The 25,219-nt window shown below is 44.7% G+C and overlaps 1 protein-coding gene across 3 annotated transcripts in view; it reads left to right on the plus strand.

The window, feature by feature from the left end:
- The window catches only part of LOC125457287 (BEN domain-containing protein 2-like), a 142,322-nt gene that overhangs the window by 23,024 nt on the left and 94,079 nt on the right, over positions 1-25,219 (plus strand). For all 3 annotated transcript variants that reach the window (XM_059650405.1, XM_059650404.1, XM_059650406.1), the window contains exons 2-3: positions 18,050-18,211; positions 24,945-25,195. In XM_059650405.1, the coding sequence (XP_059506388.1) occupies positions 18,050-18,211; positions 24,945-25,195 (413 nt within the window). The remainder of the gene's footprint in view (positions 1-18,049; positions 18,212-24,944; positions 25,196-25,219) is intronic.

Genomic DNA, 25,219 nt, shown 5'->3' on the forward strand with positions numbered 1-25,219 from the left:
TGATCAGTACCAATAAGAAAGGTAGCAGGAAAGAAAACAAAGTGAAGGAAATGAAAGAATGATTTAGTAATACGATTTTTGTAAATGCTGATATTTTATTTCTCTTGTCACTTTCTCTCTTGACATTATCTTTCTTTTCATCTCTTTACTTCATGTTCAGCGTCTGAATTTAAACTGAAATAGTTGTTTTTATTTACATGCCCCAGCTTCTGCTTGACGTGGAACAGGTTTTTCACCATTGTTTCGTAGCCAAATACAAGACATTTTGAAGCAAGTTGCTTGCTCTATTCATACGCGTCTCAGATCTCCTGCAGAGTGTTCCTGCTGTATCAGAATCCTAATGATCGTAAATAGTTCCACAGAAGTCCATGAAAATTTAGTGGACAAACACAATGAAGGAGGGTCCTGTATGTGAAGGCAAAGCTGGAAGATGTAGGGAACACTGGACAACTAGAGATATTGAGGCTTAGTTCAAGAAAAAAAGGGGAGACATATGGCAGATAGAGAAAGCTGGACTCGAGTGAATCCCTGGAGGAGTATGAGAGTAGGCTCACACTTAAGAGGGAGTCCAGGAGGCCACAAAAGGGACATGAGATGGCTTCAGAAAATAAAATTAAGGAGAATCCTAAGAGATTCTACAAACACGTTCAAGGAAAAAGAGTTACTTGGGAGAGAACAGGCCCCTGAAAGGCCAACGATGCAGTCAATGTATGGAACCACAGGAGATGGGGAGATACTAAACAAGTATTTTGCCTCAGTATTTACTGTGGGGAAAGACACGTAAGTTAGGGAAATTGGGGGAATAAATCGTGATGTCTTGAAAAGTGCCCACTTTACAAAAGAGGAGGTACTGGAGGTCTTAAAATGCTTAAATTCCTGGGACCTGATTGGATATATCCCAGAACCCTTAGGAAGAAATTGCAGGGTCCCTTGCGGCAGTACTTGAACCATCAACAGCCATGGGCAAAGTGTCAGAAGATTGGAGGTTGGCTAATGTTGTGCCATTGTTTGAGAAAGGCTGCAGGGAGAAGCTAGTGATCCACAGACCTGTGAGTCTGACAGGATAATTCATTGATAGGGATTCTGAGAGATAGGATGTATTTACATTTGGTAAGGCAGGAACTGATTTGGAATGGTCAGCATGGCTTTGTGCATGGGAAGTTGTATCTGTCAAATTTTACTGAGTTTTTTTGAAGGTACGAAGAGCATTGATGAAGGCAGAGTGGTAGATGTTGTCTATGTGGATTTCAGCAAGGCATTCGACAGGGTCCTTCATGGTAGGCTGTTTGGTAAGGTTAAATCACATGGGATCCATGAGAGGGATAACCAATTGGATACAAAACTGGCTTGATAGTAGAAGACAGAGGTGGTGGTAGTAGGGTGTTGTTTTTCAGACTGGAGACCTGTGACCAATAGTGTGCTGCAAGAATAAGTTCTAGATCCACTGTTGTTTGTTATTTATGTTAATGATTTGGATGAGAATACATGAGGAATGGTTAGTAAATTTGCAATGACACTAAAATTGATGGTCACATGAACAGTGAAGAATGTTATCTAAGATACAAAGAGATTTTGTTTAGATAGTCCAATGGGCTGAGAAGTGGCAGATGGAGTTTAATTTAGATAAATGTGAGGTGTTGCATTTTTGCAAAGGCAAATGAGGCCAGGACTTTTACACTTAATGGTAGGGACCTGGGGAGTGTTGTCAAACAGAGACCTAGGGGTGCAGGTACATAGTTCCTTGGAAGTGGCATCACAGGTTGTCGGTGTGATGAAGAAGGTGTTTAACACGCTTGCCTTCATTGGTCAGAGCGTTGACTGTAAGAGTTGGGATGTCATGACGCAGCTGTACAGGACTTTGGTTAGGCCACTTTTGGAATACGGCATACATTTCTGGTCTCCCTGCTATAGGAAGCGTGTTGTTAAACCGGAAAGGGTGCAGAAAAAAAATTTATAAGGATTTTGCCAGGTCTGGAGGGTTTGAGTTATAGGTTGAGGCAGGATACGTTGGGACTGTTTTCCCTGGAGTTTCAAGCTGAGGGGTGACTTCAGAGGTTTATAAAATCATGAGGGGCATAAATATGACTAATAGCTGAGGCCTTTTTCCTCACGGGTAGGGGAATCCAAAGCTAGAGTGCATAGGTTTAAGATGAGAGGAGAAAGATTTAAAAGGATCCTGAGGGGCAACTTTTTCACAGAGTGTGGTACATGTATGGAATGAGCTATCAGAGAAAGTGGTGGAGGTGGGTACAATTATAACACTTAAAAGACATTTGGGCAGGTACATGGATAGGAAAGGTTTAGATGAATATGGACTAAATGCAGGGAAATGGGACTAGGTTAGTTTGGAATACCTGTTTGGCATGGACAAATTGAACCGAAGGGTGTGTTTCCTGCTGTATGACTATATAACCACAAATCAGGACCATCGTACCTTTGCTGTCTCAGGAATGCACTTTGCATCCAAGTAAATACTTTGCAGTGTACTTCATCCTCATTGAATTCAATGGGATTCTGTTATGCCAAGAAATAGGAAAATTTGTCTCTCGATGATTTAAAAAAAACCTCTTGTATTTCAAGCCTATGGACATGGATATATTTGCTAGGAGAAATCCAGAAGCAAAAGACTTTCAAAGAAAATAAAGTAATGACAATTAGGCCTCTGCTATTCACTACCTGGCCTAAACACTTTCCCCAGTTAGCACATGCATATATTTCACAATAGCACCAGTGATATCAAAGCAGGGTGAACAATTAGGGTGGCGCAGTGGCTCAGTGGTTAGCACTGCTGTCTCTCAGTGCCAGGTACCCAGATTCGATTCTAGCCTCGGGTGACTGTCTGTCTGTGCGGAGTTTGCACGTTCTCCCCATATCTGCGTAGGTTTCCTCCCACAGCCCAAAGATATGCAGGCTTGGTGGATTGACCATGTTAAATTGCTCCGTAGTGTTCAAGAATGTGTAGATTAGTGGGGTGGGTCTGGGTGGGATGCTGTGAGGGGCAGTGTGGACTTGTTGGGCTGAAGGGCCTGTTTACACATTGTAGAGATTCTTAAAAAAAAATGGCTGCTATATAATCGAATGAAATACAGAGCCATGCAATGTTGGCCTCTGCTTGAAAAAGCAATTTGTTCAATCTCTGATGTGAAACCCTGCACTAAATTGGTGTGGGAGATGGACCCTTAAAAGGGCTGGATGGAAAGAGAGTTTTTGAAATATACTTCTGAGAATTTGCTGAATGAAATGAAATGGGTAACAGGAATATCAGAGGATCAGCATCTCGCAAGCTTTCAGCTGAAGAACTGGAAATTTGTGAAGTATGATCAGTGGAGAAGAGACAGTGAAGGGATCTGCTGCTGGTGACAATAAGGGGTGAAATGAGAAAAGGTCAGCTCAAAAGAAATGGGACGTTTGGACACTATCAGAAGGGAGAGATGAGAGTGGCATATAGCGTTTCAGTGAATAGAGATGCTTATGGCCCCTGAAGGAGACGAGTTATGAATGCTGTCATTTTAGCTTGAGTTGATTAAGTAGCCCTATGCATGAATCTGTAAGGTTTGCCTTAGATATTCCCTGTTCAAGTCTGTTCAAGTGAGATTCTGTAACATAATACTTTATCTTTACAGTTTCCTTTATTTAACACAATTTAAATTGTTTGCTGTAGTGACCAAAGACCAAAGGCTTGGAGGCTTCTGAGGAGAGCATTGAAATAATTATACCAAAGTGACAAAATGACCCCGTGTAAAACTTGCCTCGTTTATCTGATACTAAATGTGGGCAGTTTCCTACCACATTGTGCTGAGAGTCAACAGTACTTTGGGGGTCATGCTTGGAAATGAAGCTTTGTGTGTTCGCTTGCCCTGTGTTCAGCTTTTATTCAAATCATGAATGAATAAGTGAGCTTCAGTGAGTTGTTGTAAGATGCCTATTTTTATCAGCAGATTTTACAAATAAACAACCAATGACATAATTCTTCAGTGAACCAGTTATAATTAGCAGGAGAGATAATGGGAACTGCAGATGCTGGAGAATTCCAAGATAATAAAATGTGAGGCTGGATGAACACAGCAGGCCAAGCAGCATCTCAGGAGCACAAAAGCTGACGTTTCGGGCCCAGACCCTTCGTCAGAGAGGGGGATGGGGAGAGGGAACTGGAATAAATAGGGAGAGAGGGGGAGGCGGACCGAAGATGGAGAGTAAAGAAGATAGGTGGAGAGAGTGCAGGTGGGGAGGTAGGGAGGGGATAGGTCAGTCCAGGGAAGACGGACAGGTCAAGGAGGTGGGATGAGGTTAGTAGGTAGCTGGGGGTGCGGCTTGGGGTGGGAGGAAGGGATGGGTGAGAGGAAGAACAGGTTAGGGAGGCAGAGACAGGTTGGACTGGTTTTGGGATGCAGTGGGTGGGGGGGAAGAGCTGGGCTGGTTGTGTGGTGCAGTGGGGGGAGGGGACGAGCTGGGCTGGTTTAGGGATGCAGTAGGGGAAGGGGAGATTTTGAAACTGGTGAAGTCCACACTGATACCATATGGCTGCAGGGTTCCCAGGCGGAATATGAGTTGCTGTTCCTGCAACCTTCGGGTGGCATCATTGTGGCAGTGCAGGAGGCCCATGATGGGCATGTCATCTAGAGAATGGGAGGGGGAGTGGAAATGGTTTGCGACTGGGAGGTGCAGTTGTTTGTTGCGAACTGAGCGGAGGTGACTGGGAGGTGTAGTTGTTTGTTGCGAACTGAGCGGAGGTGACAAACAACTGCACCTCCCAGTCGCAAACCATTTCCACTCCCCCTCCCATTCTCTAGATGACATGTCCATCATGGGCCTCCTGCACTGCCACAATGATGCCACCCGAAGGTTGCAGGAACAGCAACTCATATTCCGCCTGGGAACCCTGCAGCCATATGGTATCAATGTGGACTTCACCAGTTTCAAAATCTCCCCTTCCCCTACTGCATCCCTCAACCAGCCCAGTTCGTCCCCTCCCCCCACTGCACCACACAACCAGCCCAGCTCTTCCCCCCCCCCACCCACTGCATCCCAAAACCAGTCCAACCTGTCTCTGCCTCCCTAACCTGTTCTTCCTCTCACCCATCGCTTCCTCCCACCCCAAGCCGCACCCCCAGCTACCTACTAACCTCATCCCACCTCCTTGACCTGTCCGTCTTCCCTGGACTGACCTATCCCCTCCCTACCTCCCCACCTACACTCTCTCCACCTATCTTCTTTACTCTCCATCTTCGGTCCGCCTCCCCCTCTCTCCCTATTTATTCCAGTTCCCTCTCCCCATCCCCCTCTCTGATGAAGGGTCTAGGCCCGAAACGTCAGCTTTTGTGCTCCTGAGATGCTGCTTGGCCTGCTGTGTTCATCCAGCCTCACATTTTATTATCCTATAATTAGCAGGACTTAGTTCTACTGGAGCACTTCTATTAGTCAAAGTAAAAATGCTGCATTTTGGCAAACAAATGTTTACATGATTTAGTTTAATCTTGGCCATTCAGACACTGCTACTTGAGAGAGTCACTGACCCATTACCCACTGCGATAGTTCATGTTAATATTAGCATGGTAATCATGCTTTCTGCCTTGACCCTCCTTCCAACTTGCTGGCCTGTTGTCACCCACCAGCAAAGAGCCTCCATGCAAGAAATGGCTAGTGTTGTTAACTGAACGGTAGTCCATTCACTCATCTCCATGTGTTTCCATCTGTAATTATTCAGAAATGTATATACTGTTTTATGTTATTGGTAAATAACACAGATTGAGTAGTGTGGATTCAGTTTACTTGAAAAGTATAACAGGTTTATGAACAGCTTTAACTACAGCTAACAGCTATGAATAACATTGTGTGCAGCCTCCTGCTGACTTGCTTCTTGCAGTTCTTACAGGCTGATCTGTGGCTGATGAGCATATCAATCTTTGAAATCAACACCACTTTGAAAGCAATAATATAAAATCTTCTTTCTCCAAGATAAACTTATGCAGAGTGTAAAAATACACGTGCATTGGGGTAGCTTAAAACCTATTTGCTCACAAGGAAGAATTGAAATATTTAAGAGTCTGTGTGACATATAAGTGATTTGACAATCCTTCCGAATCTTTAATGGTGTGATGTTTGAGAAATTTGGATTCCACACTTGGTTGTTCTTGACTTCTGGGTGTGGTGGAATCTTGTTGCTAGCATGATTGTCATCTTACTGGTCTTCCACACCTTCGTTGTCCAAGCTTATTTTTGTGTGTTTGTGCACAGTTGGAGTATTGAAAGTTCCCCAAGTTGGTTTCAGTTTCTATTTCTCCTGAATGTTGTTCCACTCAGTGTTGTGTCTTCATAGCATATTGGGCATGTACCATCTTTCTTCTGCCTTGGTTTTTTTTCAAGAAGTTTGTCCTATTTCTCTGAGAACTAGACATGTGATGGCTTGTTAGAGTTGTTCTAACTTTTCTTCAAAACATGATCTCCACTGGTACCACGTAAGTTCATATAACCGCTTTGCTACCAGGTTTGAAGCAGACATTGAAGTCATAGCCTGGCTCGTTACCCAGAAGTTATTGTCACCCAGGTGATGCCATGATCTTATTTGGTCTTACCCATTGTTGGTAATACAACACATGCAGGAGTTTATTTTTAATTTCTCGCTGATGGTACTGGAACAGATCACCTTTGACGTTGATCAAAGGATGCCCTCTGGAAGCAGTATTTTCCAAATGATTGTTGTAAACGCAATGAATTCTTGCATTTCCTTAGCCAGGTGAACTGTCCAATATCTGTGATTGGCATCCAGCTTGGAGCAGAATTTAGCTCGTGTGAATTTGGGTTTCATTTTTCTGCTCTCGGAATTCTGAGTGGGCATCTCTTTATTTTTTATAATTATTTGAGAAGTGTTGAGATGTCCTAGGTCCAAGCATACCCTGACTGTGTTACCTTTATTCAGCACGTATGAAATGCAGCGGCATCAGTCCGTGTACACTGGATAATACCATCATGTTCTCTATCATCTAGCACACTTTTAAGCTTCTCGTGTGGGCACTGCACTTTCTGGGAGGATCAATGAATGGAATTGCATCTTCTCTGAAGTTCAATACAGTGTCATCTTTGAACTTTCCTACACCGTTGAATATGTTTGAGTACAAATGTTGTAAGCCTTGAACTGACTGAATTTGAGGATTTTTGGTCACCTCTGCTGCAGTTAGTACTTTGAAAATCTTGTGAATGATCACAATATTGAGATCTGTGCCCTGTTGGCAATCCTGTCATTGTTGTACTCGTCAAGTCTAGCAGGTAAAACACTTGTGGTTTCCATTAAGAATTGCCTTAGCATACCAGGGATGGGTGTCAATTATATGCAGTTAATTTTGCTTTTGCAGATTGGATTCAATGAAACAATGATCCAAGTTAATATCTTTATAGGATTCAGATTAGCAGGGTGTTTACATTCTCTTTCCGGTCAACTTTGGTCAAGTAGGCATTTACCAATTCTTTTTTTCAGGCACCTGATATTCATAATGGGAAAGCGTTTGAGTTTGTCCACACAATATGTCACATCCTCAATGTGAAAAGCCAGTTTGCTTTCTAGATGAGGGTTCTTCACCTTGACAATCTCGCTGCTTACCTTATAGAAAAGCATGCTTGCATATAGATTTTGGGCACACTGCCTGGTGTTTTTTTTTTCTCTGGGAAGTTGCACACGCTTTTTGTTGTGTTGTGTCCTATTGTAGTCTCAGTATATCATTGTATAACAGCCTACTATCCTTTTTGCACAGAATGACTTGGAATGACATGGATTGGGTGACCACCTGTCAGAGCAAGAGAGATAGGCAGGTAGTACAGGAATCCACTGTGGCCATTACCCTGCAAAACAGATGTACCATTTTGGATACTGCTGAGGGGAATGACCTGTCAGGGGAAAGCAGCAGCAGCCAAACTCATTACATCATGGTTGGCTCTGTTGCAGAAGGGTTTAAATAGTGTGCCAGGATAATAGTTATAGTGGACTGAATTGAAAGGGGAACAGTGGGCGTTTCAGTGGCCACCAACGAGACTCCAGGATGGTACGTTGCCTCTGTGGTGCTAGTGTCAAGGACGTCTGAATGGGTACAGGACATTCTGGAAGGGAAGGGTGAACAGCCAGTGGTCGTAGTATATATCCATACAAATGGCACAAGTTAAAAAATGTCCTAAAAGCAGAATACAGGGAGCCAGGAAGAAAGTCAAGAAATTGGACGTGAAAGTTGGCGATCTCAGGATTCCTACAGATGCCACGTGCTGATCAGAGGAGAAATGACAGGATGAATACATGGCTGCAGAGATGGTGTTAGGGGGAGGGCTTCAGATTCCTGGGACTAGTTCTGGGGGAGGTGGGTCTTGTACAAATTAGATGATTAAGGACCAGGTCTGGGACTGATGTCCTTGGTAGGGGGTGTTTAAAACTGGTTCCCATCTCCCTGGCATATCAATGTAAAGTGTCAGAGAAGAAGGTAGCAAGAACAAAAGCAAAAGCTAGAAGAAGGAATAAGAAAAGTGACAGGCTGAGAAACCGAGGACAAGATTCAAACAGGGATATTGAGGGGGGGGGACAAAGGAGGAGAGAAACACAGTTAAAAGGACATGCTTAAAGGCTTTGTGCCTTAATGCGTGGAGCATCTGCAATAAAGGTAGAAGAATCGCGCAGATAGATGTGAACAGGTATGATATAACTGGGATTACAGAGACGTGGCTGTAGGGTTACTGGGGATGGGAACTGAATGTCCCAAAGTATTCAGTATTTAGGAAGGATAGGCTAAAAAGAAAAGGTGGTGGAGCGGCATTGCTGGATAAAGAGGAAATTAACACAATCGTGAGAAAGGATATTAGCTCTGACAATGTAGAGTCTGTAAGGATAGAGTTAAGAAATACCAAGTGGAAAAAAACATCAGTAGGTGTCATATATAGACCCCCAAACTGGCGTGGTGATGGCATTAAACAGGAAATTAGAGATGCCTGTGATAAAGGAATATGGGTGATCACGGATGATTTTTAACCTGCATATAGATTAAGCAAATCAAATTAACCACAATGCTGCAGAAGAGGAATTCCTGGAGTGTATACTGGATGGTTTTCTTGATCAGTATGTGGAGGAACCAACTCGAGAACAAGCCATCTTAGACTTGGTACTGTGTAATGATAAGGGAATCATTACCAGAGATAATGGGGACTGCAGATGCTGGAGATTCCAAGATAATAAAATGTGAGGCTGGATGAACACAGTAGGCCAAGCAGCATCTCAGGAGCACAAAAGCTGACGTTTCGGGCCTAGACCCTTCATCAGAGAGGGGGATGGGGGGAGGGAACTGGAATAAATAGGGAGAGAGGGGGAGGCGGACCGAAGATGGAGAGTAAAGAAGATAGGTGGAGAGAGTGTAGGTGGGGAGGTAGGGAGGGGATAGGTCAGTCCAGGGAAGACGGACAGGTCAAGGAGGTGGGATGAGGTTAGTAGGTAGCGGGGGGTGCGGCTTGGGGTGGGAGGAAGGGATGGGTGAGAGGAAGAACCGGTTGGGGAGGCAGAGACCGGTTGGACTGGTTTTGGGATGCAGTGGGTGGGGGGGAAGAGCTGGGCTGGTTGTGTGGTGCAGTGGGGGGAGGGGACGAACTGGGCTGGTTGAGGGATGCAGTAGGGGAAGGGGAGATTTTGAAACTGGTGAAGTCCACATTGATACCATATGGCTGCAGGGTTCCCAGGCGGAATATGTGTTGCTATTCCTGCAACCTTCGGGTGGCATCATTGTGGCAGTGCAGGAGGCCCATGATGGACATGTCATCAAGAGAATGGGAGGGGGAGTGGAAATGGTTTGCGACTGGGAGGTGCAGTTGTTTTTTGCGAACTGAGCGGAGGTGTTCTGCAAAGCGGTCCCCAAGCCTCCGCTTGGTTTCCCCAATGTAGAGGAAGCCGCACCGGGTACAGTGGATGCAGTATACCACATTGGTGGATGTGCAGGTGAACCTCTGCTTGATGTGGAATGTCATCTTGGGGCCTGGGATGGGGGTGAGGGAGGAGGTGTGGGGACAAGTGTAGCATTTCCTGCGGTTGCAGGGGAAGGTGCCGGGTGTGGTGGGGTTGGAGGGCAGTGTGGAGCGAACAAGGGAGTCGCGGAGAGAGTGGTCTCTCCGGAAAGCAGACAGGGGAGGGGATGGAAAAATGTCTTGGGTGGTGGGGTCGGATTGTAAATGGCGGAAGTGTCGGAGGATAATGCGTTGTATCCGGAGGTTGGTAGGGTGGTGTGTGAGAACGAGGGGGATCCTCTTGGGGCGGTTGTGGCGGGGGCGGGGTGTGAGGGATGTGTCGCGGGAAATGCGGGAGACGCAGTCAAGGGCGTTCTCGATCACCGTGGGGGGAAAGTTGCGGTCCTTAAAGAACTTGGACATCTGGGATGTGCGGGAGTGGAATGTCTTGTTGTGGGAGCAGATGCGGCGAAGGCGGAGGAATTGGGAATAGGGGATGGAATTTTTGCAGGAGGGTGGGTGGGAGGAGGTGTATTCTAGGTAGCTGTGGGAGTCGGTGGGCTTGAAGTGGACATCAGTTACAAGCTGGTTGCCTGAGATGGAGACTGAGAGGTCCAGGAAGGTGAGGGATGTGCTGGAGATGGCCCAGGTGAACTGAAGGTTGGGGTGGAAGGTGTTGGTGAAGTGGATGAACTGTTCGAGCTCCTCTGGGGAGCAAGAGGCGGCGCCGATACAGTCATCAATGTACCGGAGGAAGAGGTGGGGTTTGGGGCCTGTGTAGGTGCGGAAGAGGCCAGTTGTGTGAGATCCCTTGGGGAAGAGCAACCATAACATGATAAGAATTTTTTTATCAAGATGAAGAGTGAGGTTGTTGATTCAGAGACTAGGGTACTGAACATAAATAAAGGAAAGTATGAAGATATGAGGCATGAGTTGGCCTTGATAGATTGTGGATTAAAGGGATTACAGTAGATAGGCATTGGCAAACATTAAAGTAATGCAACAACCATTTATCCCTGTCTGTCACAAAAGCAAAATGTGAAGGGGGGTCAATCCATGGTTTACAAAGGAAATAAGAGGTAGTATCTAATCCAAGGAAAAGTCATACAGATTGGCTAAGAAAAATAATAAACCCAAGGATTGGGAGTAGTTTAGAGAGATTGACTGATTGATTAAGAAGTGGGAAATAGAGTATGAAAGTAAGTTTGCAGGGAAAATTAAAACGGACGCTAAGAGTTTCTATGGGTATATCAAGAGAAAGAGATTGGTAAACACAAATGTAGGTCCCCTATAATAGGGGACAACAAAATGGCTGAGGAACTGAATACATACCTTGGCTCTTTTTTCACAAAAGAAGACACAAATCAGCTACGAGAATTGTTGGAGAAGGCAAGAGTTAGTGAGAAGGAAGAGCCGAGAGCAATCAATAACAATAGAAAAATGATGCTGGGAAAATTGTTGGGATTGAAGGCCGATTAAATCCCCAGGGCCTGATAATCTACATCCCAGTGTATTTAAGAAAGTAGCTCTAGAAATAGTGGATGCATTGGTGGCCACCTTCCAGGATTCTGTAGACTGTGGAACAGTCTGTGCAGATTGAGGGTGGCTAATATCACTCCAATGTTCAAAAATGACGGTAGAGAGAAAACAGAGTGAGCCTAAGATTGGTGGTAGGGAAAATTCTCGAATCCACTGTCAAGGACTTTATAGCAGAGCATTTAAAAAGTAGTTGCAGAATCTGACACAGTCAGCATGGATTTATGAAAGGGAAGTCTTGCTTGACAAATCTGTTGGAATTCTATGAAGAAGTAATTAGTAGAATTGACAAGGGGGAGTCAGTCGATTGTAGTATATTTGGACTCAAAGTGTTTAACCAAGTCTCACATAAGAGATTGATGCGCAAGATTAAAGCGCATGGGATTCAGGGAAGTGTATTGAGATGCATAGGAAACTGGTCGGCAGAGAGAAAACAAACAGTAGGAATTAATGGGTCCTTTTCAATTTGGCAGGCAGTAACTAGTGGGGTGCTGGGATCCCTGCTATTCACAATATATACTAATGATTTGGATAAGGGAACAAAATGTAACATCTCCACAATTGCAGATGATAGCAAGTTGGCTGGAAGGGTGAATTGTGATGAGAATGCAGAGATCCTACCGCATGATCTTGACAGGTTGGGTGAGTGGGCGAATCAATGGCAAATGCAGTATGATTTGGATAAATGTGAAGTTATTCACTTCAGAAACATAAACAAGATGGCCGGCCATGACCTGAATGGCTGTGAATTGGGAGGGGGGAGTGTGCAGTGTGACGTGAGTGTCCTTGTGCACCACCCACTGAAGGTAAGCATGCAGGTGCAGCAGGCAGTAAAGAAGGTAAATGGTACATTGGCCTTCATTGCGAGAGGTTTTGAGAACAGGAGCAGGGATGTGTTGTTGCAGTTGTACAGGGCCTTAGTGTGACCACACCTAGAATATTGAGTGCAGTTTTGGTCTCTTTTTCTGAGGTAGGGTGCTCAAGCTGTCGGACTGCAGCGAAGGTTTACCAGGCTGATTCCAGGGATGGCGGGTCTGATGTATGAGGAGAGATTGACTAGGTTGGGATTGTTTTTGCTGGAGTTCAGATGAATGAGGGGTGATCTCATAAAAACTTATAAAATTCTAACTCTCATGGGCAAGGTAGATACAGGGAGGATGTTCCCAATTATGGGTGTGTCCAGAACATGAGGATTTGAGGTAGACGATTGAGGACAGAGATGAGGAGACATTTCTTCACCTGGGTGAACCTGGGGAAGTAGTTGATGTCAAAACATTCAATATATTTGAGAGGTGACTAGATATAGCGCTTGGGGTGAGTGAGATCAAAGGTTATGGAGAGAAAGCAGGATTAGGCTACTGAGTTAGACGATCAGGCATGATAGTGAAGAATGGCAGAGCAGGCTCAAAGGGCCTATCTTCTATGTTTCTATGATTTGGAATGCCTGATAGCTTAGCAGTCAGTGCAACAGACTCCACTTCCCACACAGATGCTTTCTGCATCCTGGCTATTGCTCCAATACCAGTAACTGCATGTAATGTTTGTAAGTGTTGCTGTCCAGTTATAATGGCTTCATTTTTGTGCTATCTGTGTAAGCAGAATGTGAATGTCACAACCTTTCTTTCTCCCAAGACATCTTTCAGGAAAGCATCACTGAGCGCCGAAGTTATAATCAGCTCCGTTCTGGACTCGGACAGCACAACCTCTGAAAAGTCACAGATTTGTCACGGCACCTACTGTGAAACCAAGCAACTGATTCTTGCAGCTGTTGTCTGTAGGACGTTAACTCCAGATTCTGAATTCTAAAGTTTTATGTCTATACAAATTTCCAGTGTTTTCCATAGATTAGCGAAGATATTGATTCTGAATTGTTGACCCTGTGCAATTCTCACTTTCAGAGATAATGGGAACTGCAGATGCTGGAGAATTGTAAGATAATAAAATGTGAGACTGGATGAACACAGCAGGCCAAGCAGCATCTCAGGAGCACAAAAACTGACGTTTCGGGCCCAGACCCTTCTTCAGAGAGGGGGATGGGGAGAGGGAACTGGAATAAATAGGGAGAGAGGGGGGAGGCGGACCGAAGATGGAGAGTAAAGAAGATAGGTGGGGAGGTAGGGAGGGGATAGGTCAGTCCAGGGAAGACGGACAGGTCAAGGAGGTGGGATGAGGTTAGTAGGTAGATGGGGGTGCGGCTTGGGGTGGGAGAAAGGGATGGGTGAGAGGAAGAACCGGTTAGGGAGGCAGAGACAGGTTGGACTGGTTTTGGGATGCAGTGGGTGGGGGGGGAAGAGCTGGGCTGGTTTAGGGATGCAGTAGGGGAAGGGGAGATTTTGAAACTGGTGAAGTCCATATTGATACCATATGGCTGCAGGGTTCCCAGGCGGAATATGAGTTGCTGTTCCTGCAACCTTCGGGTGGCATCATTGTGGCAGTGCAGGAGGCCCATGATGGGCATGTCATCTAGAGAATGGGAGGGGGAGTGGAAATGGTTTGCGACTGGGAGGTGCAGTTGTTTGTTGAGAACTGAGCGGAGGTGTTCTGCAAAGCGGTCCCCAAGCCTCCGCTTGGTTTCCCCAATGTAGAGGAAGCCGCACCGGGTACAGTGGATGCAGTATACCACATTGGCAGATGTGCAGGTGAACCTCTGCTTAATGTGGAATGTCATCTTGGGGTCTGGGATAGGGGTGAGGGAGGAGGTGTGGGGACAAGTGTAGCATTTCCTGCGGTTGCAGGGGAAGGTGCCGGGTGTGGTGGGGTTGGAGGGCAGTGTGGAGCGAACAAGGGAGTCACGGAGAGAGTGGTCTCTCCGGAAAGCAGACAGGGGTGGGGATGGAAAAATGTCTTGGTTGGTGGGGTCGGATTGTAAATGGCGGAAGTGTCGGAGGATGATGCGTTGTATCCGGAGGTTGGTAGGGTGGTGTGTGAGAACGAGGGAGATCCTCTTAGGGCGGTTGTGGTGGGGGCGGGGTGTGAGGGATGTGTTGCGGGAAATACGGGAGACGCGGTCAAGGGCGTTCTCGATCACTGTGGGGGGAAAGTTGCGGTCCTTAAAGAACTTGGACATCTGGGATGTGCGGGAATGGAATGTCTTATCGTGGGAGCAGATGCGGCGAAGGCGGAGGAATTGGGAATAGGGGATGGAATTTTTGCAGGAGGGTGGGTGGGAGGAGGTGTATTCTAGGTAGCTGTGGGAGTCGGTGGGCTTGAAATGGACATCAGTTACAAGCTGGTTGCCTGAGATGGAGACTGAGAGGTCCAGGAAGGTGAGGGATGTGCTGGAGATGGCCCAGGTGAACTGAAGGTTGGGGTGGAAGGTGTTGGTGAAATGGATGAACTGTTCGAGCTCCTCTCGGGAGCAAGAGGCGGCGCCGATACAGTCATCAATGTACCGGAGGAAGAGTTGGGGTTTGGGGCCTGTGTAGGTGCGGAAGAGGGACTGTTCCACGTAACCTACAAAGAGGCAGGCATAGCTGGGGCCCATGCGGGTGCCCATGGCCACCCCCTTAGTCTGTATGAAGTGGGAGGAGTCAAAAGAGAAGTTGTTGAGTGTGAGGACGAGTTCAGCTAGGCGGATGAGAGTGTCGGTGGAGGGGGACTGGTCGGGCCTGCGGGACAGGAAGAAGCGGAGGGCCTTGAGGCCATCTCCATGCGGAATGCAGGTGTACAGGGACTGGACGTCCATGGTGAATATGAGGTGTTGGTGATCAGGGAATTAGAAGTCCTGGAGGAGGTGGAGGGCGTGGGTGGTGTCACGGATGTAGGTGGGGAGTTCCTGGACCAAAGGGGAGAAAATAGAGTCCAGATAGGTGGAGATGAGTTCGGTGGGGCAGGAGCAGGCTGAGACGATGGGTCGACCAGGGCAGGCAGGTTTGTGGATTTTGGGAAGGAACCAGCTTGTAACTGATGTCCATTTCAAGCCCACCGACTCCCACAGCTACCTAGAATACACCTCCTCCCACCCACCCTCCTGCAAAAATTCCATCTCCTATTCCCAATTCCTCCGCCTTCGCCGCATTTGCTCCCACGATAAGACATTCCACTCCCGCACATCCCAGATGTCCAAGTTCTTTAAGGACCGCAACTTTCCCCCCACAGTGATCGAGAACGCCCTTGACCGCGTCTCCCGTATTTCCCGCAACACATCCCTCACACCCCGCCCCCACCACAACCCCCCTCGTTCTCACACACCACCCTACCAACCTCCGGATACAACGCATCATCCTCCGACACTTCCGCCATTTACAATCCGACCCCACCACCCAAGACATTTTTCCATCCCCTCCCCTGTCTGCTTTCCGGAGAGACCACTCTTTTCATGACTCCCTTGTTCGCTCCACACTGCCCTCCAACCCCACCACACCCGGCACCTTCCCCTGCAACCGCAGGAAATGCTACACTTGTCCCCACACCTCCTCCCTCACCCCTATCCCAGGCCCCAAGATGACATTCCACATTAAGCAGAGGTTCACCTGCACATCTGCCAATGTGGTATACTGCATCCACTGTACCCGGTGCGTCTTCCTCTACATTGGGGAAACCAAGCGGAGGCTTGGGGACCGCTTTGCAGAACACCTCTGCTCAGTTCTCAACAAACAACTGCACCTCCCAGTCGCAAACCATTTCCACTCCCCCTCCCATTCTCTAGATGACATGTCCATCATGGGCCTTCTGCACTGCCACAATGATGCCACCCGAAGGTTGCAGGAACAGCAACTCATATTCCGCCTGGGAACCCTGCAGCCATATGGTATCAATGTGGACTTCACCAGTTTCAAAACCTCCCCTTCCCCTACTGCATCCCTAAACCAGCCCAGTTCGTCCCCTCCCCCCACTGCACCACACAACCAGCCCATCTCTTCCCCCCCACCCACTGCATCCCAAAACCAGTCCAACCCGTCTCTGCCTCCCTAACCTGTTCTTCCTCTCACCCATCGCTTCCTCCCACCCCAAGCCGCACCCCCATCTACCTACTAACCTCATCCCACCTCCTTGACCTGGCTGTCTTCCCTGGACTGACCTATCCCCTCCCTACCTCCCCACCTATACTCTCTCCACCTATCTTCTTTTCTCTCCATCTTCGGTCCGCCTCCCCCTCTCTCCCTATTTATTCCAGTTCCCTCTCCCCATCCCCCTCTCTGATGACGAGTCTAGGCCCGAAACGTCAGCTTTTGTGCTCCTAAGATGCTGCTTGGCCTGCTGTGTTCATCCAGCCTCACATTTTATTATCTTGCAATTTTCACTTACAGTGGCTACCTTTGTTTTCACTGCTTATCTAGTTCTGCAAAAGCTGAATCTGAAACATGTAGCTCTGTCCTTTGTTTAAAACGTGTACATTCAGTTCTTTTGGCCTTCCAATTCATTATAAACAATTTGGGCATCTTATTTCTAATGCTCCCTATTCATCGCAAATGCTGTCGATGCCTAAGGTTTAGTTCCTCTTTTACTCTCCGCTATGCTGTTTTTGGCTGCATTCCTGGGATTTTGTTTTTGTTACAAATCAAGTACTGGCTTTATTTTTTTTTGGTGTTTTTTTCCCCCCTGTGGTCCCAGTTGAGATTTAGTTTCAACTGTGTTGTTCAGTCTTTTTGTGACATGTTAAAGTTTTCACCGTTGCCTTGTTTGTGGGAAAAAAAAATCACCAGGGTTTCACACCATGTTGTGCTTCCTTGTGATAACAGTAAGTAACACAGATTGAGTCGTATGGATTCAGTTTACTCAAAAAGCAACTTGTGGTTATGGATGATTATGTATGCAACCTCCCGCTAGAGTGCTTCCTGCTGCACTGCTCACAACATTTCATCGTGAGGCCTACATTCTGGGGCTTGGCTCATAAGCATACCAAGCTCTTAAAGTGGCACTGATCTTAAAGCACTAATACAATAACTCTTACAAAATGTATCTGAAAATGATCGCTGCTAGCTGTGTTCATTTAGAGAAATTCATGCTGCTCACGGTATTTCCATCAAATCTATGTGAGAGGCGATTATTCTGGATTGAGAAATGTGATCCTTTTGACAAAATGGTCTCACGCACTCAAACTAAAGAGGTCTTCTGTTGGTGCGGCGGGATGTCATGTGTGGTTTTTTTTTGGCAGCCAACAGTGTGAGACAGCAGATAACAACACGGTTCAAATGTGACATGGCCAGGAGTGTAGTTAAGCTGACTGTATTCTGCCCCATAAATATTTCTCAGATGAGCACCTCGACTGCATGGGGCGATTTTATATTTTTCTATTTTCAAGAATATGATTTGTCCAAGTTGAGGGTTTTGAACTCCCTTTTTGCCACGGTAGTGATAAAGAGCTGGTGTAACACCCACTATTGTTTGTGTCTTTGGTCATGGCTTGTGATCAAAAGTCAAAACTTAATTGACAGCATCCAATGACGTAATTATTTTCAATTAGAAAAGCCCAGCATTTAGTGTGATAACACTGTCATGTTTTATGATAAATGCAGTAAAGCCTCATATATTGCGGAGCCTGATGTGCTTCATTGAACTTTTTCTAGTTAAATGTACTTGAAGTGACTGTTTCCAAACCTTTTCTTTGCAGTGAAAGCAGAAGAAGAAGTCGAAGCGCTAATTTTTGATGGAGCAGAGTTAGTTGACATTCACAATGTGGGAATTCCTCAGCAACCACTTTCACTTACTGATGTTCCCACAACTTCACAAGTACATGATGAACACAGGAGATGCTTGGCAACTTTTGTATACTGTAAGTCACCTCTCAAACTGCCCTTTTCTATTTTGAATCCTGAATCCAAATCACATATTTCAAGGTGCAAGAAATTATACAAAAGGCTGGCAAATACATCACCCAGATGCTTAAAATGGCTGTCTTGTGACTAACTTCAACTCCAAATTAACAGTCAGCAATAATTTTCATCTTACACTTCTTCTCGCTCAGTGTTTTCCCATTTAGCATTTAACATTTATAAATGATAGTATGTGATTGATGAAACTAGATAAAGAATTTTTAACCCCACCAGCTTTAACCCTTTTCTTTCCCAGCCCCTTAGTGATTTGCCAGACTTCTGGCTCACTCCTTGTTTGGTTCTTATACTGTGCTCCTGTCATGCTCTAAGTTGCCCTGTTATCCTGGATTTCAGTATCTTGGGAACTGGAGGAATTGTGAGATTAAATCCAATTCACAACATTTGCAGGGAACTAGTGTCACCTGCAAGCTTCACCTTTTATTCCGTATTTAGTTATTTCTAATTTAAGAATCCTGTATTTGCATGCCCTCCTTCAGTTTCTTTATCAAAATTATCACCTCACTGCCTCAGCTAGAGGTGCACCTACAGTGGGGCAGGGTAGGGAGCATGTATTGTCCCTTTCTGACTGCCATGTTATGGAACAATCTAATGGGGACTACATGGGTAATTGAAGGAGGCTTCAACCTACCGTGCACTGCAGAGGAGAAATTTAAGGCCAGAGCTAATTGGGAAACAACAGTAACGTTTAATGCATGAAAATATTCTAAGGCTCTGCACAGAGATCTATAGATAACTGAGCCAGAGAAGATATCAAATGGGTGATAAGAGGTTTATGTTTGGCTTTGTAGTGAAGTTTGACCGGAAGAGAGGTGAGGTAAAAGCAGAGGAGATTAGGCAGGAATTTCGGAGCACGGGGCTCTATGTGGCTGAAGGCACAGATGGCAAATGGCATAGCAAAGGGACAGGGAACACATAAGAGGTTGGGAAAAAAACAGAACAGAAAACACGACCAAAACTCAATTCGGTTTTCACTGAGGGAGAGGATGTGGGTAAACATCGGCATGTTAATGAGAGAGGGCAGGTAAATCTGCAACTATATCCGTATTCAGGATGCAAATGAAGAGAGCAAAAGTAGTGATACAAAAGAAACAAATGAAGCCAGGAAGAGTGCCCTTTAGTCAATTTAGTATGAGCAAATAACAAAGAAGGGATGTACACATCTCCTGGGTTTTAAGGGAAAAGAGGCTGACCAAATTACAGAAATGCATCATCATTTCCGAAGCGCGCTTGAGTGTAAATTGTGACTTTTAGATTGTTAATTTTAAAAATGTCATTCCATTCTCTCAGATAAAAAGAAGGGAAAAACAGATAAATACTGTTCGTGGGCATGTTATTGAAATCAAACCTGCGACAAAGCAACTGAATAAGTATTATTGATCCAAGAGAGGCTTTGTGCATTTATGGTGGGGAATCATATCTGAGGAACATAGTTGATTATTTTGAGGAGGTCACTGACAACAAGTGTCTCTAGATGTTGTCTATATGGACTTCTGGAAAATATTTAATAAAATCCTCCAAATTATTAGAGAATATAAAAGTACATGGAATTTGTGGCTCACTGTAATGTGAGATTAATAATGGCTTTGGAGGTAAGATTCAGAGATTGGGATAATAGGAATGTTGTCTGATTGTTGGATGAGAAATGATGTTTTCCAACGATTAGTATTGGAAACCTCAGCTTTTCACGAAATATATCAATGATTTGAATTATGAAACAAAGTTGCATGTACATGCTTACAGATAGCTGTCGGTTCAGAGATGCGTTGAGAGTGTAGAACATAGAACATTACAGCACAGTACAGGCCCTTCGTCCCTCGATGTTGTGCCGACCTGTCATACCGATCTCAAGCCCGTCTAACCTACACTATTCCATGTACGTCCATATGCTTATCCAATGACGACTTAAATGTACCTAAACTTGGCGAATCTACTACCGTTGCAGGCAAAGCGTTCCATTCCCTTACTACTCTCTGAGTAAAGAAACTACCTCTGACATCTGTCCTATATCTTTCACCCCTCAATTTAAAGCTATGTCTCCTCGTGCTCGCTGTCACTATCTTAGGAAAAAGGCTGTCCCTATCACCCTATCTAACCCTCTGATTATTTTATATGTCTCAATTAAGTCACCTCTCAACCACCTTCTCTCTAATGAAAACAGCCTCAAGTCCCTCAGCCTTTCCTCATAAGACCTTCCCTCCATACCAGGCAACATCCTAGTAAATCTCCTCTGCACCCTTTCCAAAGCTTCCACATCCTTCTTATAATGCGGTGACCAGAACTGTACACAATACTCCAAGTGCGGCCGCACCAGAGTTTTGTACAGCTTCACCATAACCTCTTGGTTCCGGAACTCGATCCCTCTATTTATAAAAGCTAAAACACTGTATGCCTTCTTAACAGCCCTGTCAATCTGGGTGGCAACTTTCAAGGATCTGTGTACATGGACACCGAGATCTCTCTGCTCATCTACACTACTAAGAATCTTACTATTAGCCTTTACTTTGCCTTCTGGTTACTACTACCAAAGTGCATCACCCCACAGTTGTCTGCATTAAACTCCATTTGCCACCACTCAGCCCAGCTCTGCAGCTTATCTATGTCTCTCTGCAACCGACAGCAGCCTTCGTCACTATCCACAACTCCACCGACCTTAGTGTCATCTGCAAATTTACTAACCCATTCTTCTACGCCCTCATCCAGGTCATTTATAAAAATGACAAACAGCAGTGGACCCAACACCGACCCTTGCGGTACACCACTAGCAACTGATCTCCAGGATGAACATTTCCCATCAATTACCACCCTCTGTCTTCTTTCAGCAAGCCAATTTCTGATCCAAACTGCTATATGTCCCACAATTCCATTCCTCCGTATTTTGTACAATAGCCTATTGTGGCAATCCTTAACGAACGCCTTGCTGAAATGTAGAAGGGAACAGGAAGTTGCAAAAAGATGCTGACAGATAAAATACATTGGTAAAACTATGATAGACAGAATTCTATGTGAGGAAGAATGAGATCATTCACTTTGATTCCAAGAAAAACAACTTATTTTTAATTGAGAAAGATTTGGCAATGTGGAAGAGTAATAGGATTTGAATGTCATTATACACCAATCACTGTGTTCATGCACAAGTACAAATAATAGCTAAGAAGGCTAATAAAATGTTGGCCTACATGTTAAATGGGTCAGGAATGTGAGGAGGAAGTGATACTTCAGTTCTGTACAGCCATTATCACCTGAACTATTCTGTTCAGTCATGGACTTTTTAACCTCAAGAAGCTTGTATTAGCCTTGGAAGGAGCCATCTCTTAGACCGGTTGCTTTAGCTGTTTATTATTTATCACATGACTTTTCACTAACAGTTTAGTATAGTCAGCCATCTTTCAAATCTTAAAGAAGATATGGGATGCATTCTGACATACCTCTTAGTGAACCAGCAACATTAATAGGCCTTGAACACACCCAGACATTGAAAAATTGGTGATTTGATTTATATTTCATTTCAAGTTGCAATGAACCATTGCATTCTCAACCCAAACAGTTGCCTGCATTATAGAGCAATTCGTGGATTTTATCTTGGAGTTTTCTTTGGCTTTACTGCTCACTTTACCTCTCAATGTCAGATTGATGCACTCACTCTTCCTTCCTATGTATTCCTTGACTCAGTCATAACAACTCATTCATTTCCTTAGCAATGATGGTCATTATTTTATTTGGAGAAGTTACAGTTTGCCAAAAGCTAGGCTTACCCAACATCTCCTTATTAGTTTGTGTCACTTATATTATACTGCATTTCGTTGCAGACTAATCATTTGTAGTAGTAAATGTAAAGCTGAAATTGCCATAGTCCTACTGGACCATAGGGCTGCTCTCTCATTAGAGAGAGAGAGAGAGAGAGAGAGAAACAGGTGGTTTAACCTGAGGGTCACCATGCCTCAGGTGAAGGGAGAGATTGAGAATATTGTGGCTCTCCAGAGGAAGTATGCAATTACCAGTTCTGTATTATGTACAGCACCATGGAGTCCAGACTCTAGTTTTGAGAAAAGTAGATTTGCAGCTCTAGTTGTAGCATTTTGGAATCCCAGCACATCACTTTTACATTTCACTGCGAAATGTTGTACAGTGCACACTTCCCTGGAACAGGAAAATGTGGTTCCTAAAAAAAGATCTGTCAAAAATACATAGATCAGTGACAAAGATCAGAGAGTGGTTGCTGCACAGATGGCCGTTTAGCTTACTATATCTGAGCTGGCTATTTGCAGGAGAAATTCTTCTGGTGCCATTCCTGTTGCCCTGTATATTCTTTCTTTTCAGATAATAATTCAAATCTCTCTTGAATGTTTCAACTGAACCTACTACCCCACACACTCAGGCAGCGCATTCCAGATCCTAACCATTCACTATGTGGAAAGGTTTGTTCCTCATGTTGACGTTGCATCTACATCAAATCCCTGGTGCCATCTAGTTCTTGATTATTCTGTCATTAGGAACATATTCTCCCTGTCTACTTTGTCTCAATCTTTTGCAGTTTTTAGCGTATGTTGGTGATGTCTCTCAGTGTTGTCTTCTTCGAGAAGAGCGGCCCAAACCTCTCCAGTTTATCCACGTCACTGAAGTTCTTTATTCCTAATTGGTGATTTGTAATGGCTAAATTATAACAATATAAGAGTCTGTAAAAGTGAATTAACTCTGGTCCAGCTGGTGATTTCCCAAAATCACTTCTTTGCTTTCTAAGGCGTGGCCCTGTTTTCTCAGGAGAGAATTTTGAAAGAGTGTCAGAGCTGCAGATTCTCAGTGAAAAAGACAACAGAATTATATTCAATTTTCAAAAACATCAATAAACATTCCATGGCCTAATTTCATGAAAATAGAATGCTTACCCACTGCCAACTGTTGGGGCAAGGGGGGGTCACAAGCAGTACTGGTTTGAGCCTCTAGATGACAGCAGTTCACCAACTAACATCATGAAAAAGGAAATGAATTGGTTTTTATGCTGGAAGTAGCTACTGGTAGCCTCATTTTGATACTGTAAGTGCTAATCTTAATGTCGGGATCCCAGAAGAGCAACTGGCTGAATATCAGACCACCCCCACCCCGAGAAAGTCAATTATAAAGCCACCTACGAGAGCCCATCCATTAAGGGACAGTAGGAGGAATCCAGCACAGTCTATGAAACCACCCTCATTGAAACAAGGCACATTAGTGAAAACATTGGTCTGTGTGAAATGACTGCAAGGGCTTCCCTTCAACTTGGGGAAACATCCCTTTTGTGTTGCTGTCTGGACTCCACATGACTCCTGACATTGCAGGGATCTATGCCTTGCCACATGGCAAATTGCAGATAAATTGTTTGTATCATATTCTTCATCTCATTGTGCTGCTAAAGAAAATTTGCCCAAGTCTGCTGGGGCCAGGAAAACATTAACTTCATTGAAGAGACTGCTTACTATGACTGGACTCCATCCTGGTTTGATGCTGCAAAAGAGAGAGCATGGTCATGTGATATTGCATCACTTACAGTGATGATGTATACTGCCTCTTACTAGCATGCAGTACTATTTAACATTATACTACAATCCACCAGCCTTAATTTGCTTCCTGCCCATTGGGCTTGTTGTGTTCATGCTCTCCTGGACCACGGCTAGGTGGAGATTGGAGAGAAGCTGTTAAATGGAGCGGGCCTGATTTGGAAGAAGGGTCAGAACATAAGAACAGAGGATCAGATTGAGACATTTAGCTGTCCACACCTATTCTGACCTGACCCATAGACCATCTTTACATCACATCCATTAATGCCCTTGGTTAACAAAACTCGGTCAGTCTCAGGATTGGTAATCCATTACCTTAATGTAAGCCCAGGCACTTACGTGCCTATGAATTTAATGACTGTGCACAATAATTTGCTGTAATACATGTTTGGTGGATTCTTTAATGCCACAGTAACCACACCAAGTTTGGTGTGCTGTAGAAGATAACACAAGCTTCACTGGATCAGGTAAAATACCCTGTTTGAGGCAAAAAAAATCATCACCAATTACACTGAAGCTGGCAATGGCACATAGAAATGGAAAGGAAAAATGTTCAGGCCTTTGATATTTTACTAAGGTAAGGGTCAAATTAGTGGATGTCAAGCCATCTGGAATGGACAGTGTTCAAATTGGCTAAAACTAGACTGTGCAGCACAAAACCAGGCATCTGGCCATTCTAGTAACTACCTTTTGGTATGAGTGTTAGCAAGCAAATGCCAAGTCTGCTGAAGATCCACGGAGCACATCTTTACATGATAACTACTCTAAGTAACAGAATGCATTCCAAACATTGTGCAAATTTTAAAATTTTTAGTAAGGTAACTACCAGGGTTGCCTTCTGCATAAAGAGTCTACGTGCCACATTAAACTTTGTGATTTAAAACTGCAATGATTTTGATGAGAATTTCTGTCCCTGTCGCTTTGTATGCACAAAAATATTTATAGTTGCCCCTGCCATAATTACCCTTGATGTAAATCCCAAGCTGTTTTATGCCAGCCTATAAATACACCCCTTAATACTCCCCCAGTTTGGCCCAATGATACTTTGCACATCAATGAAATTGAATGCTGCATTTGTGCAATGTAATGTGTTGCAGATTTTTGATAATGAAAACATTAACAAAGGCTGTTGTTATTGCAGTGAAAAGTACCAGAAGCAATAACTCTAGGGAATGCAGCACTGGCGAAATCAATCTATCTGATGCGGAACCTGAAAGCACTGGTTACCAAGAGCAACCTCTCACTGACAATAGGCATGCTGGGATCATTACTCATCAGCCTTGTGGGCTCCAATCAGGCAAAAGGAAAACATTTGCTCCATCAAGCAGCCAGATGGACAGACCAGTCATCTGCAAGGAAGTGAGATTAAAAAAGAGGAGACTGCACACTATGGTAAATCATCATGCAGAATTGTAT

The sequence above is a fragment of the Stegostoma tigrinum genome, chromosome 12 (genome assembly GCF_030684315.1).
Source record: "Stegostoma tigrinum isolate sSteTig4 chromosome 12, sSteTig4.hap1, whole genome shotgun sequence".
Taxonomy (NCBI): domain Eukaryota; kingdom Metazoa; phylum Chordata; class Chondrichthyes; order Orectolobiformes; family Stegostomatidae; genus Stegostoma; species Stegostoma tigrinum.